We start from the raw sequence: 21779 nt of genomic DNA, 5'->3' as shown, positions 1-21779 counted from the left end.
CTTCTTCTTCTTCTTCTTCTACTTCTTCTTCTTCTTCTACTTCTTCTTCTTCTTCTTCTTCTTCTTCTTCTACTTCTTCCTTCTTCTTCTTCCTTCTTCTTCTTTACTGGTGTTTTATCACCGGCCACATTTCTTTTCTTTTAGAAACATCTCCATCATCCCACTCATCCTCCCTCTGAACCCTGAATGAGACAACTGATATATATATTTTGTTTTTCTTCCTCTTCACCCTCCCTGCTTCTCTCAGCGGTATATATTTAGTGTCTTGTGAGGATTTAATCACACACACATGCAGTGCTGTTGTTTGACTCGTCTTTGTATGTGTTTAACTGTTTCACCACTTTCTCTGTGTACTCCTCAATTATGCTTTCTCTACATATTTCTATACTTCTAAGATGAAAGAACTTGCTTGGTTTGGGGTCAAGGGGTCATTTCCAAAGTCGCCATCTTTGTTTTGTTTTCATTGTGTGGCGTCCGTTCCCTCTGCCTCTCACAGTAAGAGAAATGTTTGCATGTGTGCAGCAGCATTTTGTGTAACATGGCTTGGAATGATAATCATAGTAACTTTGTATTTCCACTGAACTTTATATTAAATAAACTAATATATCTTGTGACAAAGAAAAAAAAAACCCTGCATCCTATTTCAGTGTCAGCTGGCATGAATGGGTGATATTCTGCAACATCTCGTAGGTTTATGTGTCTGAACGTTTTGTGACACCATCGTCTTTACCATGTTGGCTAAGCTAACATTACGGTGTTAGCTGTTAGCATATGTTACATTATGGTGTTAGCTGTTACCATATGTTACATTACGGTGTTAGCTGTTACCATATGTTACATTACGGTGTTAGCTGTTACCATATGTTACATTATGGTGCTAGCTGTTAGCATATGTTACATTACGGTGTTAGCTGTTAGCATATGTTACATTACGGTGTTAGCTGTTAGCATATGTTACATTACGGTGCTAGCTGTTACCATATGTTACATTACGGTGTTAGCTGTTACCATATGTTACATTACGGTGTTAGCTGTTACCATATGTTACATTACGGTGCTAGCTGTTAGCATATGTTACATTACGGTGTTAGCTGTTAGCATATGTTACATTACGGTGTTAGCTGTTAGCATATGTTACATTACGGTGTTAGCTGTTACCATATGTTACATTACGGTGCTAGCTGTTAGCATATGTTACATTACGGTGTTAGCTGTTACCATATGTTACATTACAGTGTTAGCTGTTACCATATGTTACATTACGGTGTTGGCTGTTAGCATATGTTCCACGAAAGTCCTGTTTTGAAATAACAAACACAAGATTGCATAATGGCGAACAAAAGCCTTTTTTAATTTAAGAGCAGTCATAAAAATTATAACGTTAGCTTAGTGCTACAACAGCCCAGCTAGCTTAACATTAATGCTAGCTAGGTCTACAGCTGTAATTATTAGCCAATTAAACCATTAGTTGATCAATAGAAAAATAAATGTTTGATATTGTTGATTTATTAATAAATAATTAATACAAAATGCTTCACATCTGCTTGTTTCAGCTTCAGAAATCAGCAGATTTTTGCTATATATCTTTGTATAATTTTACATATATATTTATAAATAAATATATTTTTATATATATTTATTTATTTGTGTATATATATTTATATATTTATTTATATATGTATATTTTTATATATTTATATATGTATATTTATATTTATATATATTCATATATGTATATTTATATTTATATATATTCATATATGTATATTTATATTATATATATTCATATATATATATTATATATATATAATATGTGTTTTGTTTTCTATGATTGACTTAAACTTATAATCAATAAATTCTCTGTTGATCAACTAATGAATAAATGAACTAATAAATTGCGCAGTAAATCAAGTGATTTTATTCATCGAATATACTTTAACAAGAGCTTTCCATTGATAAATTTAAATATTTTTTTAGCCACTTGCGTCCTTTTGTGCCAAACCCTGAGTCATCTCCCTCATACCCGGTTCATTAAACTTGTAAAACCTCACCTCATGCTTCACAAACCAGTTTGATCTGGTGTCCATGATGTGTGACTTAGCCTCAGACAGGTAAGAGCCACACCACCACCACCTGCCCCCTGACATGCCCGCGTCGCTGTGTGCTGTGCGTCTCAGCCACAACATATGTGGCATTTGCAAATAACTCTTTTTGTGAGTTTGTTTTATCCCTCTTCGGTGAAAGAAGGGTGGAGTTTGAATACTAAAAAGTTTAGACAATCAGATGAAAGTAGCTGATTATTTTTCTTGGCTCATCTGGTTTTACAAGAAGGATGAAACAGAAAAATTATTAATTGCAAATGCTTTTTGTTAAAGTTTTCTGTGTTTGCTTTTGTCTTTGGGGGAATCCATGCATGACGCTCCGAATGTGTTTGATATGTTGCATGCAAGTGTTTGTGCCCATCGTGGATTGTGTTTATTATAAAGCCAACATACTGTTTGAAGTGGTGTGTACAACCTTTCCCTCTTTTCCACTCTCTCCCACTGTCATGTCACACATTTACATCCATCAACCGCAACACATTCATAGCTAGATTTCATTATCGAAATCATACCGTTTTTACTTTAAACAAAACTGAGCAGAAAGTTTATCTTTTCATTTTTCTGACATGCAGAAACACAGCGCCCCGAAGGGTTTGCCTTCTCTTCTCCGTGATGTTCTCGTCACACTGTTTTCAAATTGTTTTACCGTTTGTCACATGTCTGCTTTTTGTACATTTTCAACCTCAAGATATTAACAGAAATACAACTCAGGGAAATGTAAAGATCAAATCAGGGAAGAGTTTAATTGTTTTGAGTTGTTTTGTTCATGTTGTGTAACTGATGATGCAACATGTGCCTTTTTACAGAAAATGCACTGGATCCAGATTCAAATGAATTTGACGACGAGGTGAGGAAACCTTTTATTTTTCTTTAAACACTGCATGTCGTTGTTTAGTTAGAACTATCACTCTCAACTCGGTCTCCAACTTTGTCTAATACGACACACAAGCCTCTCTTTAGCCTTTAGTATGAGACGCTATGATGAGGCCGTCAACTAACTCCAATGTGAACCCTTCAGTGTCATTAGACGCTCAGAGCAACAGGCGTTTATAAAGAGCGAGAAAGAACACAGAACTTTCATTCTGGAGACCGCTGTTCTTACTTTGGTTCTGTAACTTATGTACTTAACTAACACCAGTTATGTAACAAACATATTTATTTTGTGTAACGTCCTTTTTCACATCTTTTCTTTTCGCCAAAACCAAAAAAAATTCCCAAGCATAACCCAGTACATTTGTTGCCTTAACCTAACAAGTAATCTTTTTTTGCGTAAGTAAACCTAAAAACTAAGTAAATCTATTATGGAGGTTTATTTTGACTGTATGCATGTAACAAGGTTACAAGGTGGCGTAGAGCCACTGACCAAGCTGCTGTATTGGACGTGTTGGGAGTGATAATGTGTGTCACTGTTATTTATCGCTGTCTATAAACATTTCTCTCACCAACAGGGCAACTATGAACCCGATCTGTCTTGGAATGAACCCGTCCAAACAGAGGATTATGAGTTGGCCTGGATTCCTACAAACTCCCCGAGGACCACGACTTCTCCATCACCTCTGTTACCTGGCATCAGAACCACAACAGCAGAAACTAGTCAGAGGAAAACCACGACTGATCCCCCGGTCAGATCCACACAGCATGGTCGAGTCCTGAGCCCTTCTGAAGAGACAGCACGCAGCAGTACCTCCGCACGTCCAGCAGAGATCACCCTGCCACCAGAAACCAGAGGAAGTTCTGACTTCAGTGGCAAAGCTCCCTTTCACTCCACAACAACAACAAAAGCTTCCACTACTCCCTTTTACCCGGATGCAAAGAGAGAGGGTGTTCTGGGAGGCGTCAGTCCAAAAGACACAACAGAAGGTGTTGTTAGTACCACTACTCCTTCACTTTCCAGTGTAAAGACAAAAGGTGGTAAAAGCATTTCTTCATACAGCAGCACCACGAGCACACTGAGGTCTCGTACCAGCCACTTGAGCAGCACAACAACACAATCATCCGTCATCCAGGCCAAGAGCGACCGAGGCCTGGCGCGTCCCATAAATGAAGACACCACCTCTGATGGAGATTTGTCTTCTGGACCCGGAGGTCTTCCAGAGATCCAAACTTCCACCTCCCAACCTTCCTCCTCGGGTGAAGCTGTTCCACGTAGGACCACTAGTCCCAGCATACCTCATTTATCGTCTACCAAGACCTCTGTCCGGTTGAGTGGAGTTCTCTTGCAGACCACACAGCCGATGTCCAACGGTGAGCGCCCCTCTGTCCTCCCCTCCACCTCCTCCTCTTCCTCCTCCTCCCCTCTGTGTGACACTGCGGACCTCTCCACCTGCCTGCATGACCCTCCCTCCTCGTCCTGGCCTTTGTTGTCTGCCTCTGCACCGGACTCCCAGCATGCCGCTACCGCTCCGCTGTCTAGCAAAGACCCGGCTTCTCCTTCAACCCCCACGCTCCCTGCCTCCACCCTGCCTCACCTCCCTCACCCCTCGCATCCCCTGTCTGGTTGGGAGACTGACCCCGTCTTCCATGGTGTTGGGTTCGATGATAATGATAGCGATGGTGATTTGTTAGCTGGGTCTTCGGTGGCCTCCTTAAGTGAGCCGTTAGTGTTTAGCGATACCCCTTCTCTCCAAACGGTGCCGGATCTGTCTGTCACCGCCAAGCCGCTCGAATCCTCTGGGGATCCGTCACTCTCCGCAGTCTCCCTGTCTCTCAGCCCCACCCTCCAGCCTTCAGTTCTCTTCTCTAGTGACTTCACCCTTTCTGGCACAACTCCGGGCTTATCCCACTCTTTCTCCATTGCGTTTGAGGACGCCAGGTACGCCACGGGGAGCACAATGGAGTCTTTTCTTCCCGAGATCAGCGGTGATGGGTTTCCGTTAGCTAGCGGCGTGGACCCCGTTTGCGGCTGTTCTCTGGAGCCATCGGTGTCCTCAACCTGGTTGCATGCCTCTCCTCACGTACCCCTGCCGTCCTCAGCCTGGAACTCTGCTAGCTTAGAGCTTTACTCTAGCGTGGGCTTCCCTTCGGCCTCTGGTGTTGGTATAGACGATCTTCTGTACTCTCTGTCTGTGGAGGGCTCTGATGGTCTGTCCTTAGACCAGCCTCTCCTCTCTCATAACAATATCTCTCCCTCATCGTCCTCTTCACACTCCCTCCTTTTGCAAGTCACCCATAGTGACCTGCCCATTTCTGTTGCAGCCACAGCTTCTGGCGTCAGGGATTCCTGGTTCTCCGCATCAGACGGGAACTCCCCCCTACAAACCTCTACCCTCCCGTCCTCACCCACAGCCTCCCCCTCCACCCCCACCCCAGAAGGACAAGCGTTAGACATTAGCAACAGTGCCTCCGGCTCGGCCCTGTTCCCTCACTCCCAGGAGGGCGTAGATCAGGAGTGGGACAGGGTTCAAACCTCGACCTCTGGAGAGAGCGCGTTCCCTTATTCAACAAAAGTCACTAACACCGTTACCCCGCCTACCACCTCTGGGTCCGGCCAGTCCTCCGATGATTTGGATGAACGCTCCTCAGCATTTTATTTTGAAAGCGAGAGTGGCAGTGCCATCACCTCAGAGGTAGGAGACACAGCAACGCCAATCACTCCTGCGGTAACTTCAGCTTCACCCTGGTTGCTGGGTGGGGAGGAGGAGAGCGGCTCAGGGCAGGGTGAAAGCCTATACGACAACGAGACGTCCTCTGACTTCAGTATCTCCGAGCGTACAGAAAGAGAGTCGAAGGAAGAGGAGCCAGTAGCAGGTAAAAAAGCCGTCCGAGTGGGGGAAACACTTGCATTACACCTGAATAATGCCAAGGGATCAGGAAGAGTGCTGGACACCAAAAAGATGACTAATCCTCCATCTATCAACAACAAAACTACATTTCATTTTTTCTTTTTTTGTCTGTGAATCTGAGAAAATTCATGCATGCAAGGTAAAACGTCACCAAACAGGATCCAATACCTTGGATGAACCATCACTATCTTCATCATCATTTCAGACTCATTTGAGTCTTTCATCCATTTTCTAAACCACTTATTCTGTTTGTTGTGAAGCGCTGGAGCATATCCTAGCATGCATTTGGTGAGAGGTCTGGATGCCTGTCGATCTCAGAGCTCAGTGCTCTACCGTTACACTGAATAAGGCCATACGTAAAAAAAGGCGACATCTTTTCGTTTTATCAGAAATCCTTTATTAGTCCCACAACGGGGAAATGTATCTCATCACAGCAAAAGAACATATGAAGTAAAAAGGCAGTAAACAATAATTAAATAGAATAAAACATAATATAAGTACCAAGTGATATAAATAAAGTGAGTATTGCACATGGCAGTGATAACTGCACAGCAGTGGTGCAACAGTGTGTTCTTGGTGTGGTGGTCTACCTCTCTATCTGTCCATGTTTGTATGTTCCGCTCTGCAGAGAGCTGCTTGTTGGGCCAAACTCCGCCGAAGAGCGTTAACTTTATCCAAACACTCGTCCTTTCAGCTCGTGCAGTTCGGCATGTTTCGTGCAATAATGACGTTCGAGATTATTTCTCCTGGAAAGTGCGACATCCAGCTTTCTCTGTTTTACACTCGCCACGCTGCGTTCGCTGATGTTAATGACAGTGTCGTTTAAAAATTAAGTTTTTTGACATGACGTGACGTTCCACTCATGTTGTGTTCAAGGACCCTGGCCTTGGCCAGGAAAAACAGTCAGTCCCCCATTTAAAATATTGCCGTCTAGTTTTTTTTTGCTAGTGGATTTTATTTGCGTGCGTTTTACAAATTACCTCGAGGGCCGGATCAAATGGACTTGCGGGCCGTATACGGCCTGGAGGCCGGAGGTTTCCCACCCCTGGTTTACACGGTGATCGCATGAAGTGAAATCTTAACTCTGTCATATATTCTTTGATGAACACATCAAAACACATCCGCATATTTGTGGTGACTTTTACTTTTGTAATACCATATGAGTGCTGCCTTTTCTCCCAAATCTGTGAAAATATTGAAGATTTGATGCAGAATCGCAGCCGTTTCCTCTCATGAACTAAAGTGTTACATGAAATCTTTAGTTTCTAAACTTTTAGCTGCTTTAGTATAAACCTACATTTATTAACAGTACAGTCACTATTATTAAATATTTTTGAGTTTGTAAATATGTAAAACAAAAAAACTTTATTATAAATTCAGTCTGAAGGTAGTTTGAAAAAAGTTATTTGAATGTTAAATTAGAGAAGAGTTTATTCTGTGCTCTAGATAATCAAGGTGACACTTGGTTGTTTACCTAAATTATATTATTTTTACAAGCATGGTGTTGATTCAAAAAGCATAATTGTATTGAGGTTGCCGCTGTGATACTGGCCAGAAGAATTGTTTTTATAGGTATTTAATTAGGACAGCATTAAGTCAGCTTCTCCTGATAACAAACACGCACAATGCTTTTATTCTCTTGGCTGAACTAATGTCACGTCAACATGATGCCACCGCAGACGCTCCTCCTTTAGCATTAAGCTCTCTGATGTTTTAAAGAACATAAAGTGAAAATCCTCAATTGCAATTTGACAAATTCAGTTTACAGCTAAGTGACACATGTTTTCCGTCACGGCCACCAGAGGGCAGCAGAGCTCTTTAAAGCTGCGACTCCTTTAAACTGTCTCTCACTGCACCTTTACAGTCTCACACGGGACTTATAGTCCGCAGTAAATACAACAATTCATTCAACTTTTTAAACAATATATTTTAATTCAAAGTTTCAAACAATCTGAAAGAATTCCTGCAATATGTCCCATGATGTTTTAAAGAACCATGTAGGTGGTTTTACATTCCTGCTGCAGACACCAAGAAGCTGCATTTATGTTTGTGTGACGCTCTGACGGCTTCTCGTACAAGCGAGATGCATCTTAGTTCATACTTTTATTGTTATCATGGTCTTTTATTTATGCTATGAATTGGTCAGAGCTTGTTTGAAAGCACAATAAGAGAATCATTTTATTTATTTTTAATGGTCACTGTGTAATAATCTATCTGCAGCACGTTTATTAAAGTCAACTCTTCATCTGACGATGGAGGGTGTGTGATCACATCACATTACTTTGAACAGGTTAAAAACACCAACATGGTTCTTTAAAATATTCTCATTTTATTGTCATAAACATTGTGATGTCCAGAATAACATAGATAGAAAGCGTCTTCATCATTTAGTTTGAAGTCTCTGAGAACTTTCCTCAGATCTTCTGTGAGTCTCTTCGGCCTCTGCACCAATAACCTTCTCCATCTTCTGTCTGCGCTTTCTTCTTCTCCTCCCTTCCACATTCTCACCACTAGTGTGTCCGGGCTTTTTCAGAGAGATTAGTTTGATGGATGAATGAATGAATGGGGTTTGCACAGCGTAGAAAGCGCACAACAGGCTCTTTATGAACTAGTCAACAGGCCTGACCCAGCCATTCAGGCTCGACTGAGTCAGTTTGTGCACAAGAGGTAAATTCTGTCAAACAGCCTCCCAGTCGAGGTTAATCCATACCATTGTTCCCTTACTGGTTGTAGGACGATAAAGAGATTCAGCAGCATCGTCTCAGTGAGGTCGAGTTCAACCGTCAGGTTTTCTTTTCACGTTATTCAAAGTTACAATAATGCGTCTTGATTGACTGCAGCTTGTGTGCTGCTGCATTTTGATGAATATGTTCTCGCTTGATCTGTGACAGACTTTTGATTTTGAGCCTTTGTGCCTCTCTGTGTTTCTGTCAAGAGGTTTGAATGTGATGAGTTTGGTGTGTGTGCGGGAGGTGGGTGACTGTGGCGGTACATCGTGTTTCTGTGTCAAATTGTTAATACATAGTTCGTGTTACTTTCTTAAGTAGATGAAAGAAAATGTTGGAGTTTCAGTTCTGCAAAAGAGTTCAAGGAGGCCAAGCTGCTCTGGAGGCAGAAATTAGTTTGTTTGTTGAATTAAACATCATCGTAGGTCGTCCTGTGGCTCCTCACAGGCCGAGGACACGTTTGGACGTTTTATTCAACAATTTGTTCTGAAACTATGAACGTTTGTCACTTTCTCCGAAGCCCATTGGACGTAGAGCGTGCACATTACTCATCAACAATCTGTAGTTGTGAAGCCTAAAGGCCACAAGTAGGAGAAGCACAGTGTGTGATATGAACACATCAACATCAACACCGAGGTCAGTAATGGAGAGAAACATAAGTCACATGTGGTTCTTCGAGGTGAGAGCTGCGCGTGCCTCAATGATTCTTAACCAGCTTGTAGAGATGGTACCTCGAGTCATTCCACAAAAGAAGAAATGATGATTTAATTCAAATGGCTGAAAATGGTGGAAAAGCTCAAAAGTAATTCAGAAAGGTTTGAAACGAACTTCGTTTTTACATTTTATGCAAATAGGATCCACAAAATGTGAGTTTGCCTCCTCTGTGCCCAGAGCAGCTTCTCCTCTGAGGTCACGGTGATCCTCCAGTGATCCTCCAGTGATCCTCCAGCGACTTCTTCTCTCCTCCTGCAGCTTTCATTTCATTTCATCGTTTCTGCTCTGTCCTCTCCAGATGCCAGTAACAGCAGCCACGAGTCGAGAGTCGGCTCGATCCGGGAGCGAGAGCGGAAGGCTGTGGTTCCTCTAGCCGTCATCTCCACCCTCACCGGCCTCGGCCTGATCGTCCTCATTGGGATCCTCATCTACTGGAGGTCAGTCCTGCTGCAGCTGCACACAGTGTTCCCAGTTATTCACAGAGTCCTTTGTACACAGTGAAATCTTTTGAGCTCTTTCACACTTCAGATGGAGACAAGTTACCATTTACTGTATTAATGAAAGACGACGGGTGTACAGGTGTGTCAGATATCTTCACTTGCTTAAGAGCTGAAACAATGATTTGTTGATTGATCGATTATAATTGGCAAATATTTTGATCATTTTTTAAGCATATAGTGAAATATTATCTGATTCCAATCTTTCAAATGAGAATATTTCCTGCTTTTCTTCGTCGTATATCTTCATAAACTAAGAATCTTTGAAGTGACATTGGTGAACAACCAGACATTTGAAGACACATGACGCCATTTTTTTCCACTTTTTGACGTTTTATAGACTAATTGATAATTGAATAATTGCATAAACGATCAGCTGATTAATGAAAATAAGTATATTCTTATATTTCTTTTATACTTGTAAAGATTTTAAATGTAATGTTGTCTTTCAACCTATTGTTACCCAGAACCCCCTTCTCTGTGTCGACCCATGATGTAACTCTGGAGAACAAGTTCCTACTGAAGCCTTAAACTTTACACATTATGTCAAAGAATAAAACATAAATCCCCTTTTACTGCAGATGTATTTAAAAATCCATTTAATATTGTTAAGTCTTGCAGAAATATCATTGATTTACTATCAGTGTAGGTGTGAATAATCACACACACACACACAGATCCTTTACCTCCCCCTACCCTTCAACCCCATCATATCTCATATAATATCGGGGGGACCAGAAGACTCTCATATTTGACTGGGGAGCTGTGTGTGTGTGTGTGTGTGTGTGTGTGTGTGTGTGTGTTTGTGTGTGTGTTGCTGTTTTTTAGTTTTTTATTGACACGTACAAAATACTGAATTTCAAGCAAACAAAAGTTTCTTTCTTTTTTAAAGGACCCAAAACGTATTTTCTTCTCGTGCTGAAAACATGTTTGTGTGTTGAGTATAAAAAGCTTTGCTTCCCACTCAAACCGTGAAATAACCAACTCCAGAAATCCTCTCAAGGACACGCTGTCGGACGCAGTGTAAACACGTTTGGTAATAGTTTGAACATTTCTCATCTGCTGCGCTGGAGACTCAACATATTGTTCTTGTTTTGCGCTCTGCTTGTTGTTGTATCTCCAAGATTGAGCCGTGCTAATCTGGTAATAATCTGGGGAGCGGGGGGGATTAATCCTCGGCGAAGGATGTACCTTGGCTGCGGCGTTGCGAGCGTCCACAGAGGGTCAGCGGATGGAAAAGGACATCCGCCTGATTATGTCAGACAGAAGGAAGCATGTCAGCGTCTTGTAGGCGAGCGGCAGGAGGCCAAACTGCACTAATCCTGCTGCTGTTGTGTCCTTTTCCTTCTCGCTGCCTCCCGACAACACGGTGCTCATTTGGACACGGCTGCTGTGCATTTGAGGTCAAGCAGTTTGAGGGGACTTTAGTCAACTTTACAAGAAGCTGAGAGATGCACAGCAAAGTATTTATGTTGCTGAATACATTCCAACTTTTCTATTGGAGTCCAGAACCAAGTGCTTCTTAGAGAAATTAGAAAGAAGAGATTCAACGCAAAGGAAATTAGATTTTTATTTACAGTAAATGTTCGTTTTTGAGCCGCGGAAAAGGCCGACGTGTGGCAACAGGCTTGTTTCTGAGTCCGCAGGTAATGATGGTGTAAACTCTCCAACCACGAGAGCTCCTTCAGCATGAAGTCACACAAAGCACACAACATATTAGGCTGATGGGTCCTGTAGTGTGAGAGATTAGCTGCACACACACACGCACACACACACACACACACACACACACACATACACACACACGCACGAAGAAACACACCTGGCTGAGAGAATAACAAGAATAGTAGATCATAGATGATCATAGTAGATCAGTCCTTTTCTAGAAACGTTTCTGCGGATTAGTTTGGATTCTTTGCAGCTGCAGACAGCCTTCTGCACGAGGACACAGACGGGTGTGAAATGAAAACATCAGGCAACTCCAAAGAGCTAGAAAACGAGTAAATATGAATAAAATAAGGGTCTGTGTCTTCAGGTCATAGCCTCACGTTGCAGTAGACGAGCATCAGTCTGACTTCATTAGAACAGTGACTGTGTTCAGTGTCAGACTGTGTTAATGAGCAGCAGCTGTTTTTCCTTTTCTAGGTTGACGTTGTTTCTGAGCTTCTTACATTAATACAATCAGATTATCTAGTTTCAGTCTCAGCAGATAAACAAGTAAAATACACTAAGTTGGCCAATGAACAGCGGCAGCGTCTTTTCACCAATAATCTAAGATAACGTCAAAACATCAAACGCCATCTGGCAGCAGACGCCGCGTGTCCGACACGCAGCTGCAGGATGAAGTGATACTCGCTCAAAGCTAAGCTAATGCTAACGGATGAAAACAGCGAGCTGTATGCACGAGCAAATATAAAGTTTAGAACTCCAGAGACGATGTAGACCAGGGGTCGGGAACCTTTTTGGCTGGGAGAGCCATAAAAGCCAAATATTTTTTTATGTATTTCCTTCAGAGCCATATATTTAATACATTTGAATGCAACTTTATGCGTGCATTTTTTAAGAATAACACTTCTCCGAGTACTAATAGCAGTATCAGTGTTGCATTGAACATGTGTTCTTTTATTAAATAAACTAAACGCTTACGTTATTTATCTCATTTATGAGCACGTTTCAGTGTTTACTGCACTGGGTGTCAAACTCAAGGCAATTATATCCGACCAGCGAGAAAATATCATGTCTATAATAACTGACCCGCCGGTTTTGGTAATTTAATCAATGCATTGGCACAACCACGGGGAAATACATTCGAGGAAGTAACTAAATATGTGAATGGAATGAAAGTTTTTGGAAAGCAAAGGGAAACACAGCACAGATCTCTGGGACGATGTGAGCGGGACTGTTTGTGCGACATAACGAAGCATCTCACTGTTAAACCTGCAGCTTCAGGGCCGTGTGATCACAGACATGTGTGATGCCGAGCTGCCTGTGGGAGACTCGGATGCAGAAGGAAACTTTGGTCACGAAGTGTTTCCAAACACTGACAAACATCTCCACCTCTGTGTTCCCGACAGCATTATGCTCATAAACTGAGCGCATTTGCCGACTTTGCAGCTCAGAAATTTAAATTGAACTGCTCAACAATCCGTCTGCAGTTGACTTAAATATGTTCCATATCTTTTTGCACTTTATCCAATATGTGTATCCTGTTCAATAAATGTGGACCGTGTTTGGCCCTCGACGTAGTCCCAGTTTATAATGTTGGCCCTCTCTGTGATTGAGTTTGACACCCCCGGTCTACTGCTTGCTTTGTGCAGTTTCTCCTCTGCTCGGTTTCACCTACGCACACACGTGTGAACACACCTTAACCTACAGCCAGAGACGGAGCCGAGGAAAGGAGAGGGGAGAACTAAAAACAAATCCGCTGATAAATGTTTTACTTTAAAATGACACAATATAATTATTTATTACTTGTTAATCATGTTAAATGTCAGCTCAAAATTGTCTGCGAGCCATATTGCGTTATCGAAAGAGCCATATATGGCTCGCGAGCCATAGGTTCCCGACCCCTGATGTAGACGTTTAGGATGAAAGCTGCCGAACATGTTTAACTCTGAAGGGTTCAAACCTCCTGCAGAGTTTCTGCCTTCAGAACCTTTGAGTTTGTTTTTAAGCAATTCATTCACATATCACGCAATGAATCGACACAAGAGGCGAGAGTTCACTGTTATGTCTCATATCTTATCAATAAAAGCAACAACAATGGCCGCTCAACTTCAATAAATTGAGAGGCCACTGTTCTCACATCACTTTGTTAAAAGAAATAAAAACCCAGAAGATGCAGAACGTCTGTGAAACACGTGTGTCCTTTTGTGTTGAGAAACTTCATTGAAATAACAATTATAACGATAATAATCGTCGTATTTAAATCCCTTTTGATGCGTCAACGTTTTTTGCATTTACCTGAAGAAGAATATGAGATTAAAACAAAATCCAGTTCAAGCTTTTGTTCTTTACAAAGTGAAAGTGCTTTTCAGCTCTTGTGTCTAAACATTCCTTTAGAACAAAGAACACGTTTAATGAGTCTGGATGTCTAGAATAAGTGTTTGTGTTTCCTGCGTCTTTAATCTCAAACCTTTTTACTGTTTTCTTTTTTTTGTCGTTGATAATCTCTGATGTCCATTTCTGGCCGAGACAACGAAGGTTCATCAGAGGAAATCTCATCCGTTTAAAAACTTGTCCAGGATTAACGGACATCTTTTTTCCTGTGTTTTTGGGGAAGATTACGTGTATTCTCCAAAATCTGGGCTAAAGCAGAGTCACATGAAAACAAAAGCATCAACTGCCTTTCAGTTCATTCTGCAGTCAGTTCAGTACAGGCTGAAGCTGGCATATATTTATATATATATATATATTTACATATTTTTTATTATATATATATATATATATATATATAGTGTATATATATTTTTTTATATATATTTTTCTTTTTTTCACTAAAACAGCTTTTCTTTCAATATTTGGATTTTCAGTTTGGATGTTTTCTACACAATATATTTTACATTTGAATTACGATTCTGTTGGTTTTCAGTTTGTGCTGTTGATGTTTGTTTCTCTATATTTATGTAAAACACTGAACTATGTGTCAGATCTTTGATGTAGATTATTTAAAATGATCCTTTGTTTCTCCAAACGTCTTAAAACGTTTGTTTTATGAGCTTTTCATGGTTAAAGATGAATTTCAAAATAAAATACATTCTGATTGTGTGTGTGTGTGTGTGTGTGTGTGTGTGTGTGTGTGTGTGTGTGTGTGTGTGTGTGTGTGTGTGTGTGTGTGTGTGTTTGCAGAACCTGTTTTCAGACGGCTCACTTCTACATCGACGACAGCTCATCCCCCAGAGTCATTGCTGCACCGTCCACTGCTGCATCTGGTAACACACACACACACACACATACACACACACACACACACACACACACACACACACACACACACACACACACACACACACATACACACACACACACACATACACACACACACACACACACACACACACACACACACACACACACACACACACACACACACACACACACACACACACACACACACACATACACACACACACACACGAGAACCCACCAGGCGTAATAATCAAGTTTTTTTAACGTCCTCTCGCCAAAATGTTTCCTTTTAGAAATGTCCTCACTTTTCAAATAAAAGTCATCACATGTAAATAATATATATATATATATATATATATATATATATATATATATATATATATATATATATATATATATATATATAAATTAAAAATATCCTCCATTTCTAAAATGTCTTTCATTTCTAAATTCAACCTCAGGTTCTAAAAATAACCTTCATTAATTCTCTTCTACGACACAAAGAGGTTGACGACACTACAGCTCAATCACAGACACAAGTTTGTTTAGTTGTAATAATACAACATAAATCCACACATTACTAGACGTGTTTGATTTCTTCTCGTTCTTTCTCTGCTGCACGTTGTTCACTATTGTTTCCTGTTTTATCCTCCAGACGAACAAACTGCGTTTCCAGTGAAGGACTTTGTGAAGCACGTGTCCGAGCTTCACGACGCGCTCGGCTTCCAGCGAGAGTTTGAGGTACAGACACCGGATTGATTTTCCATTTTCCTTCTGACAAAACAATATTTTTGCAAATAATATCTGATGTAGATCTTTAGATCGTACCCTTTAGATCGTAGCCTTTAGATCGTAGCCTTTAGCTTGTAGCCTTTAGCTCGTAGCCTTTAGATGGTACCCTTTAGCTCGTAGCCTTTAGCTTGTAGCCTTTAGCTTGTAGCCTTTAGCTCGTAGCCTTTAGCTTGTAGCCTTTAGCTCGTAGCCTTTAGATCGTAGCCTTGAGCTCGTAGCCTTTAGCTTGTAGCCTTTAGCTTGTAGCCTTTAGCTCGTACCCTTTAGATCGTAGCCTTTAGATCGTACCCTTTAGATTGTAGCCTTTAGATCGTAGCCTTTAGCTCGTAGTCTTTAGATCGTACCCTTTAGCTCGTAGCCTTGAGCTCGTAGCCTTTAGCTCGTAGCCTTTAGCTAGTAGTCTTTAGCTCGTAGCCTTTAGCTCGTACCCTTTAGATCGTAGCCTTTAGATCGTACCCTTTAGATTGTAGCCTTTAGATCGTAGCCTTTAGCTTGTAGGCTTTAGATCGTACCCTTTAGCTCGTAGCCTTGAGCTCGTAGCCTTTAGCTCGTAGCCTTTAGTTTGTACCCTTTAGATCGTAGCCTTTAGCTTGTAGTCTTTAGCTCGTAGCCTTTAGCTCGTACCCTTTAGCTCGTACCCTTTAGATTGTACCCTTTAGCTCGTAGCCTTTAGCTTGTAGTCTGTAGCTCGTAGCCTTTAGCTCGTAGCCTTTAGCTCGTACCGTTTAGATCATAGCCTCTCTGTTCCGTGTGCGCCGCGGAAACACTGATTAAAATGTGAAACTGCTTTATTTAGTGTATTAGCCCCTAAATCGATGTTGTTATTTGTGTTGATTTGTGTTGATTTGTGTTGATTTGTCCCTCTGTGTCGGTAGCAGCATGAGCTGTATTGTGAGATGAATTAGTTGTTTGCTGTGTCGTCGTGTAATTTGTGTTTTTGCACCTCTTTGGTTGAATGTGTTGTCACGGAAACATCCTGGCTGCCTGCTGCTTCCTCATCTTTAGATCTTGAAGGAGAGTTACGAGGTAAGACGCTCTCCTCCTGACGGGCGCGCTGCACTCGTAGCTCTGTTTGTGTCTCGTGTTGTAATGCAAAGTGTTTTCTGTTAATGTGGAACTGTGGATGTACAAGTGCATGTTTCTGTTGCACCGGTGGGAAACAAAAGTCACGGATGTATATATATATATTATATATATATTATATATATATATATATATATATATATATATATATATATATATATATATATATATATATATATATATATATATTATATTGACATGACATCATGCTCAAAGAAATAGATTTTAAATTAAATTAAAAAAAATTAAATATTAAACCTTCATTTAAAAAATTCACAATACAAAGATTAAGAACTTTTTAATACGGAAGATTATTAGGGCACGGAGGAAAAAAATGAGGAGATATTTTACCATTTAGCATTTTGAGAATAAAGTTGAACTCTCAGTAACGCTAGTAGTTTAACTTTAAACTTGAAATGTGAAGTTTATTCTCAAGATTTACACTTTATTCTAAAAATGTTATTTAGACTTTATTTGTAATATAAACAATAGTTAGACCTTATTATAATAATGTTATTTAGACTTTATAACGGGGGTCTTTGGAGGGGATTTTATTGTTGCAGTACCGCGGCCGGCCACTGAGGCAAACTGGCACTATAACGGCTTCACTGTGATGTATCCAACTCTTAATACATCCAGAGAAGAAGTCATACAATTATTTATTTAAGTAGAAACTTCACAATTACAAATATCCAAGCAGATAGTTTTAATCTAAACTTAATTTAAGTTTTACATTATTGTTGTATCTGAGTATTATTTATTATTATTTGTTCCTGAGTTGAATCCTAATATTTAGACTGTATTTTATTCAGACAAAGTTCTTACACGGCTGCTTGTGTTTCCATATTTAAAAAATAAATGTGTGTATGTGTGTGTGTGTTCAGGAGGTGCAGACGTGCACAGTGGACATGGCGATGACGACCGACAGCTCCAACCATCCTGACAACAAGAATAAAAACAGATACAGCAACATCCTGGCCTGTGAGTTCACTTCACAAACGTTTCAGATTAAAACATCTCAAAGAGTTTTCAGTCTCGTGTTTACCAGAGATTTGTTCTTCAGCATGAGGAAACATAAAGAACTGACCAAAACAACCAATTAGTATTTAGGTTTATTTATGTATTTAGAGACTCGCATGTTGTCGGTTTGGATCTTTTCATGGGATTTGTTGTCAATAAGTATTTAAGGGGAGACTCTGAAGGTGAACATGGTATAAATGTTGTGTAGGTATTACAAGTTTTCTGAAATGTTTAAATATTCAAATGAGGTATTTATCTTATCTAATATGTGCTAATTTGGATATATTTCCGGAAAATAAATCAGAAAATTGGATGAAGCAGGTTCAAAGTGTTTCATGTTGTTCACATGTCAAAGGTTTGTACAGATTCTGGATCTGTCTTTGTATCACTCCATAAATCACTAAATCCTGTCAACACACAGAACTCTGTGCATCTCCTGCATGTAGTGAGTGTAGCGTGTATAACATGAGCTGTGAGTGACATGTGAACAAAGCCCTCTGCACAAAGCTTCAGAATATAGAGAGGAATGAAAGTGGAAAGTTTGGTGTATGTAAGTGCTGCTGAAGTGGAGACTTCTGCTGAAGAGTGTGAGAAAAAGCTCCTTTAGAGAAAAGCTCCTTTAAAGATATGTATTGTAACATTCATACATGTTGTACACACTACAGGTGAACAGAGTCATACATGTTGTACACACTACAGGTGAACAGAGTCATACATGTTGTACACACTACAGGTGAACAGGGTCATACATGTTGTACACACTACAGGTGAACAGTCATACATGTTGTACACACTACAGGTGAACAGAGTCATACATGTTGTACACACTACAGGTGAACAGAGTCATACATGTTGTACACACTACAGGTGAACAGAGTCATACATGTTGTACACACTACAGGTGAACAGAGTCAAACATGTTGTACACACTACAGGTGAACAGAGTCATACATGTTGTACACACTACAGGTGAACAGGGTCATACATGTTGTACACACTACAGGTGAACAGGGTCAAACATGTAACTAACAGATATCAGCATGAAGCTTCCCCACTTCATGACTCACATCAACACAAGTTTATATTACAAGTGTTCAAATCAAATCACATTTATGTGTATAGCCTAATATCACAAATTATACATTTGTCTCAGTGTTTACAGACTGTACAGGTTACGACACCCTCTGTCCTTAGACCCTCTGTCTTTAGACCCTCTGTCCTTAGACCCTCTGTCCTTAGACCCTCTGTCCTTAGACCCTCTGTCCTTACACCCTCTGTGCTTAGACCCTCTGTCCTTAGACCCTCTGTCCTTATACCATCTGTCCTTACACCCTCTGTCCTTACACCCTCTGTCCTTACACCTTCGCATCGCACAAGGAAAAACGTCCTAAAAGAAACCCCATAATTAAAGGGGAAACATGGAAGAAACCTCAGGGAGAGACTGGGGAGGGATCCCTCTCCCAGGACAGACATACGTGCAATAGATGTCGTGTGTACAGGATAAACAACATAGTACAAATACAACATTTGACAGAAATTATGTTGTGTTGGAAAAAAAAGAAATAGAAAGTATGGATGAATCCAGGAAAATGTCAAAAAGGCTTCCCGGTGTCCAGCAGGACCAGGGCAGCAGGCGCAGCCACGATTCATGATCCTGACGTAAACTTTATCAGTGGCAACCTGCCACATGAGAGACAGAACCTCCGGATGATGAGTTAGTAACAGACATTTACATAAATGCATACAGATAGAGAGGGAGAAGAAGAGAGGGAGGGGAGGAGAGAGGAAGAGAAGGAAGAGAGCAGGGAGGTGTCCCCCGGCAGTCTAAGCCTATAGCAGCATAACTAGGGGCTGATCCAAGGCAAACCTGAGCCAGCCCTAACTATAAGCTTTATCAAAAAGGAAAGTCTTTAGCCTGCTCTTAAATGTGGAGAGTGTGTCTGCCTCCCGAACACAAACTGGAAGCTGGTTCCACTGGAGAGGAGCTTGATAGCTGAAGGCTCTGGCTCCCATTGTACTCTTAGAGACTCTAGGAACCACAAGTAACCCTGCAGTCTGGGAGCGTAATGCTCTAGTTGGTTTATAAGGTACTATGAGATCTTTAAGATATGCTGGAGCCTGACCATTAATTGCTTTGTAAGTCAGGAGAAGGATTTTGAATTCTATTCTGTATTTTACCGGGAGCCAGTGCAGAGCAGCTAATACAGGAGTAATATGATCCCGTTTCCTTGTTCTTGTCAATACACGTGCCGCTGCATTTTGGATCAACTGAAGAGTCTTAAGCGACTTTTTGGGACAACCTGATAACAATGAGTGGCAGTAATCCATAGTGCTGTGTCCTTTCGTGTCGAGGCTTCGAAGTGTGTGTCGAGTAATCACGGAAGATTTTTGTGAAGTATGTATCGAGGCTTGTGTTGATGACGTATGTGATGATGTCGTCGCGAACCTGCCGTGCCGTGACTGATTCAGAAACAGGTTTGTGGGTTTGGCGTGCGATTCGAAATATAGGGGAAGCGAACCGCAATTGAGCCCCCTCATAATCAACACTTTATATAACGGTGAATGTGTGGGTTGTTGTTGTCGTAGTATGCATTGTTGCTGTTGAGTTGTTGGTATTGCGTTTGTATTGGATCATTATGGAGCCAGCCAACTAGCGAAACAATTGTTATGCACGCCAGCATCATCTTCCCTGTGAGCATGTAAAGATACCAAATCTAAATCTGTTGAAAGAATAATGTACATCCCACATACTAAAGACCAGCCCCGGTGGTGCAGCTCGTAGAGCAGGTGATCCACATTCAAATGCTTGCTGCAGCGGCCTGGGGTTCGAAACAGACCTGCTGCTATTTGCTGCATGTCATTCCCCTCCTCCCTGTCCAATCTTAAACTATACTATCATTTAAGGCGTAAAAAGCCCACATTTCTTTCCAGGCACTCTCTTCTCAATAACACGTAATAATATCAATCTTTATTTTTAAATACAACATTATATTCAGTCTTAGATGTGTGCGTCAAAGAATCTTCAGGGCAAAGATACTTTACATCCACTGCAGTCTGCAGCCTAGCACTTCACCGGTTTTACATTTATTGTCCACTTGATGGCGCAGTAGAGCAAATGAAGCACCATGAAGCTTCGGCCCATGAGTGAACCAATTGGATGGAAAGCTTCAATGCTTCATGAAGCTTCTTCTCGCCATCACTAGTAATCCAGCCTTGAAGTAACAAATGCATGTCATGTTTAAATATGTAAATGCTCTTTTCTTCTGTGTTTATCCCTCAGACGACCACAGCCGGGTGCGTCTCTTGCTGCAGGCCGACAAAGACGGAAAGACGAGAGATTACATCAACGCAAACTACGTGGATGTAAGACACTCTCTTTCACATATAAACTGAGGCCTTCATCTTCATCCCAGCCTTGTTTCTGTCCAAACACGCAGTCAGAACATAATGTTGTATCTTTGTTCTCACAGCGACTGTTCATCGCGAGGCTCCCCCTTTATGTTCGTCAGCGTACAATTAAAATCTCAGCGTTTTGTGAAAGGCAGAGGAGAAATAAAAAGCTGCGATGGTCACGGCCTCTCTGGAGAGCCGATGTGCACGTTACAGAGTTGGTTAAAGCTCGTCGAGGATCTCTCCAGCTCACACTTCATGCTTCAGTCAAGTGAAGGTTATGGAAGTATTAAAGTGACTTATTGAATGCTGACCTCTCTCTCTCCCTCAAAGGCTTTGTGCAGTTTTCTTTCAAACAAACAAAAGTTATATTTACATTCAGTGTAACTCAACAAAATGCATCGACGTGTGAATCCTTGAGCTGTGAATCCTTGAGCTGTGAAGAAAACATTTCCTTCCTCATGAAACATCTGCAAAGCTGATTTTTATACATGTTTTCTAAATGAAGCATTATTTACATCCTCGTATACAAGAAAGCAGTTTCCTCCTCTGTGACTGTGCGTCCTCGTGCACGAGATGAACAAAGAAACGTCTCCTCAGTTCTACTAAAGAGCGAAACACTGAACTAAACTTGAACTTCAGTCGCTCACTTCATCCTTGATGACTTTTCTTTGATTTGAATTCCCTGACGAGCGTTAAAGTCTTTAAAGTCTTTAAAGTCTTTACAGTGTTTCCGACCTCTGACCTTGTTTCGAGCGTTTGTCA

General features: G+C 41.0%; 1 protein-coding gene across 5 annotated transcripts in view; it reads left to right on the top strand.

Moving 5' to 3' along the window:
* ptprz1a (protein tyrosine phosphatase receptor type Z1a) overlaps positions 1–21779 on the top strand; it is an 89250-nt gene that overhangs the window by 54188 nt on the left and 13283 nt on the right. Inside the window, exons 11-19 of one of the 5 annotated variants that reach the window (XM_029433020.1) lie at positions 2909–2949; positions 3551–4346; positions 5298–5849; positions 9623–9761; positions 14670–14752; positions 15385–15470; positions 16527–16547; positions 17489–17585; positions 20905–20987. In XM_029433020.1, coding sequence (XP_029288880.1) covers positions 2909–2949; positions 3551–4346; positions 5298–5849; positions 9623–9761; positions 14670–14752; positions 15385–15470; positions 16527–16547; positions 17489–17585; positions 20905–20987 — 1898 coding nt within the window. Of the gene's footprint in view, positions 1–2908; positions 2950–3550; positions 5850–9622; positions 9762–14669; positions 14753–15384; positions 15471–16526; positions 16548–17488; positions 17586–20904; positions 20988–21779 lie in introns of all 5 variants that reach the window. The other 4 variants (XM_029433018.1, XM_029433022.1, XM_029433019.1 and 1 more) reach the window with 4 other exon arrangements.

Source organism: Cottoperca gobio, chromosome 6 (assembly GCF_900634415.1).
Source record: "Cottoperca gobio chromosome 6, fCotGob3.1, whole genome shotgun sequence".
Classification (NCBI taxonomy): Eukaryota; Metazoa; Chordata; class Actinopteri; order Perciformes; family Bovichtidae; genus Cottoperca; species Cottoperca gobio.
The sequence above is the reverse complement of the archived record's forward strand: the minus strand, read 5'-3'. Positions and strand labels throughout refer to the sequence as shown.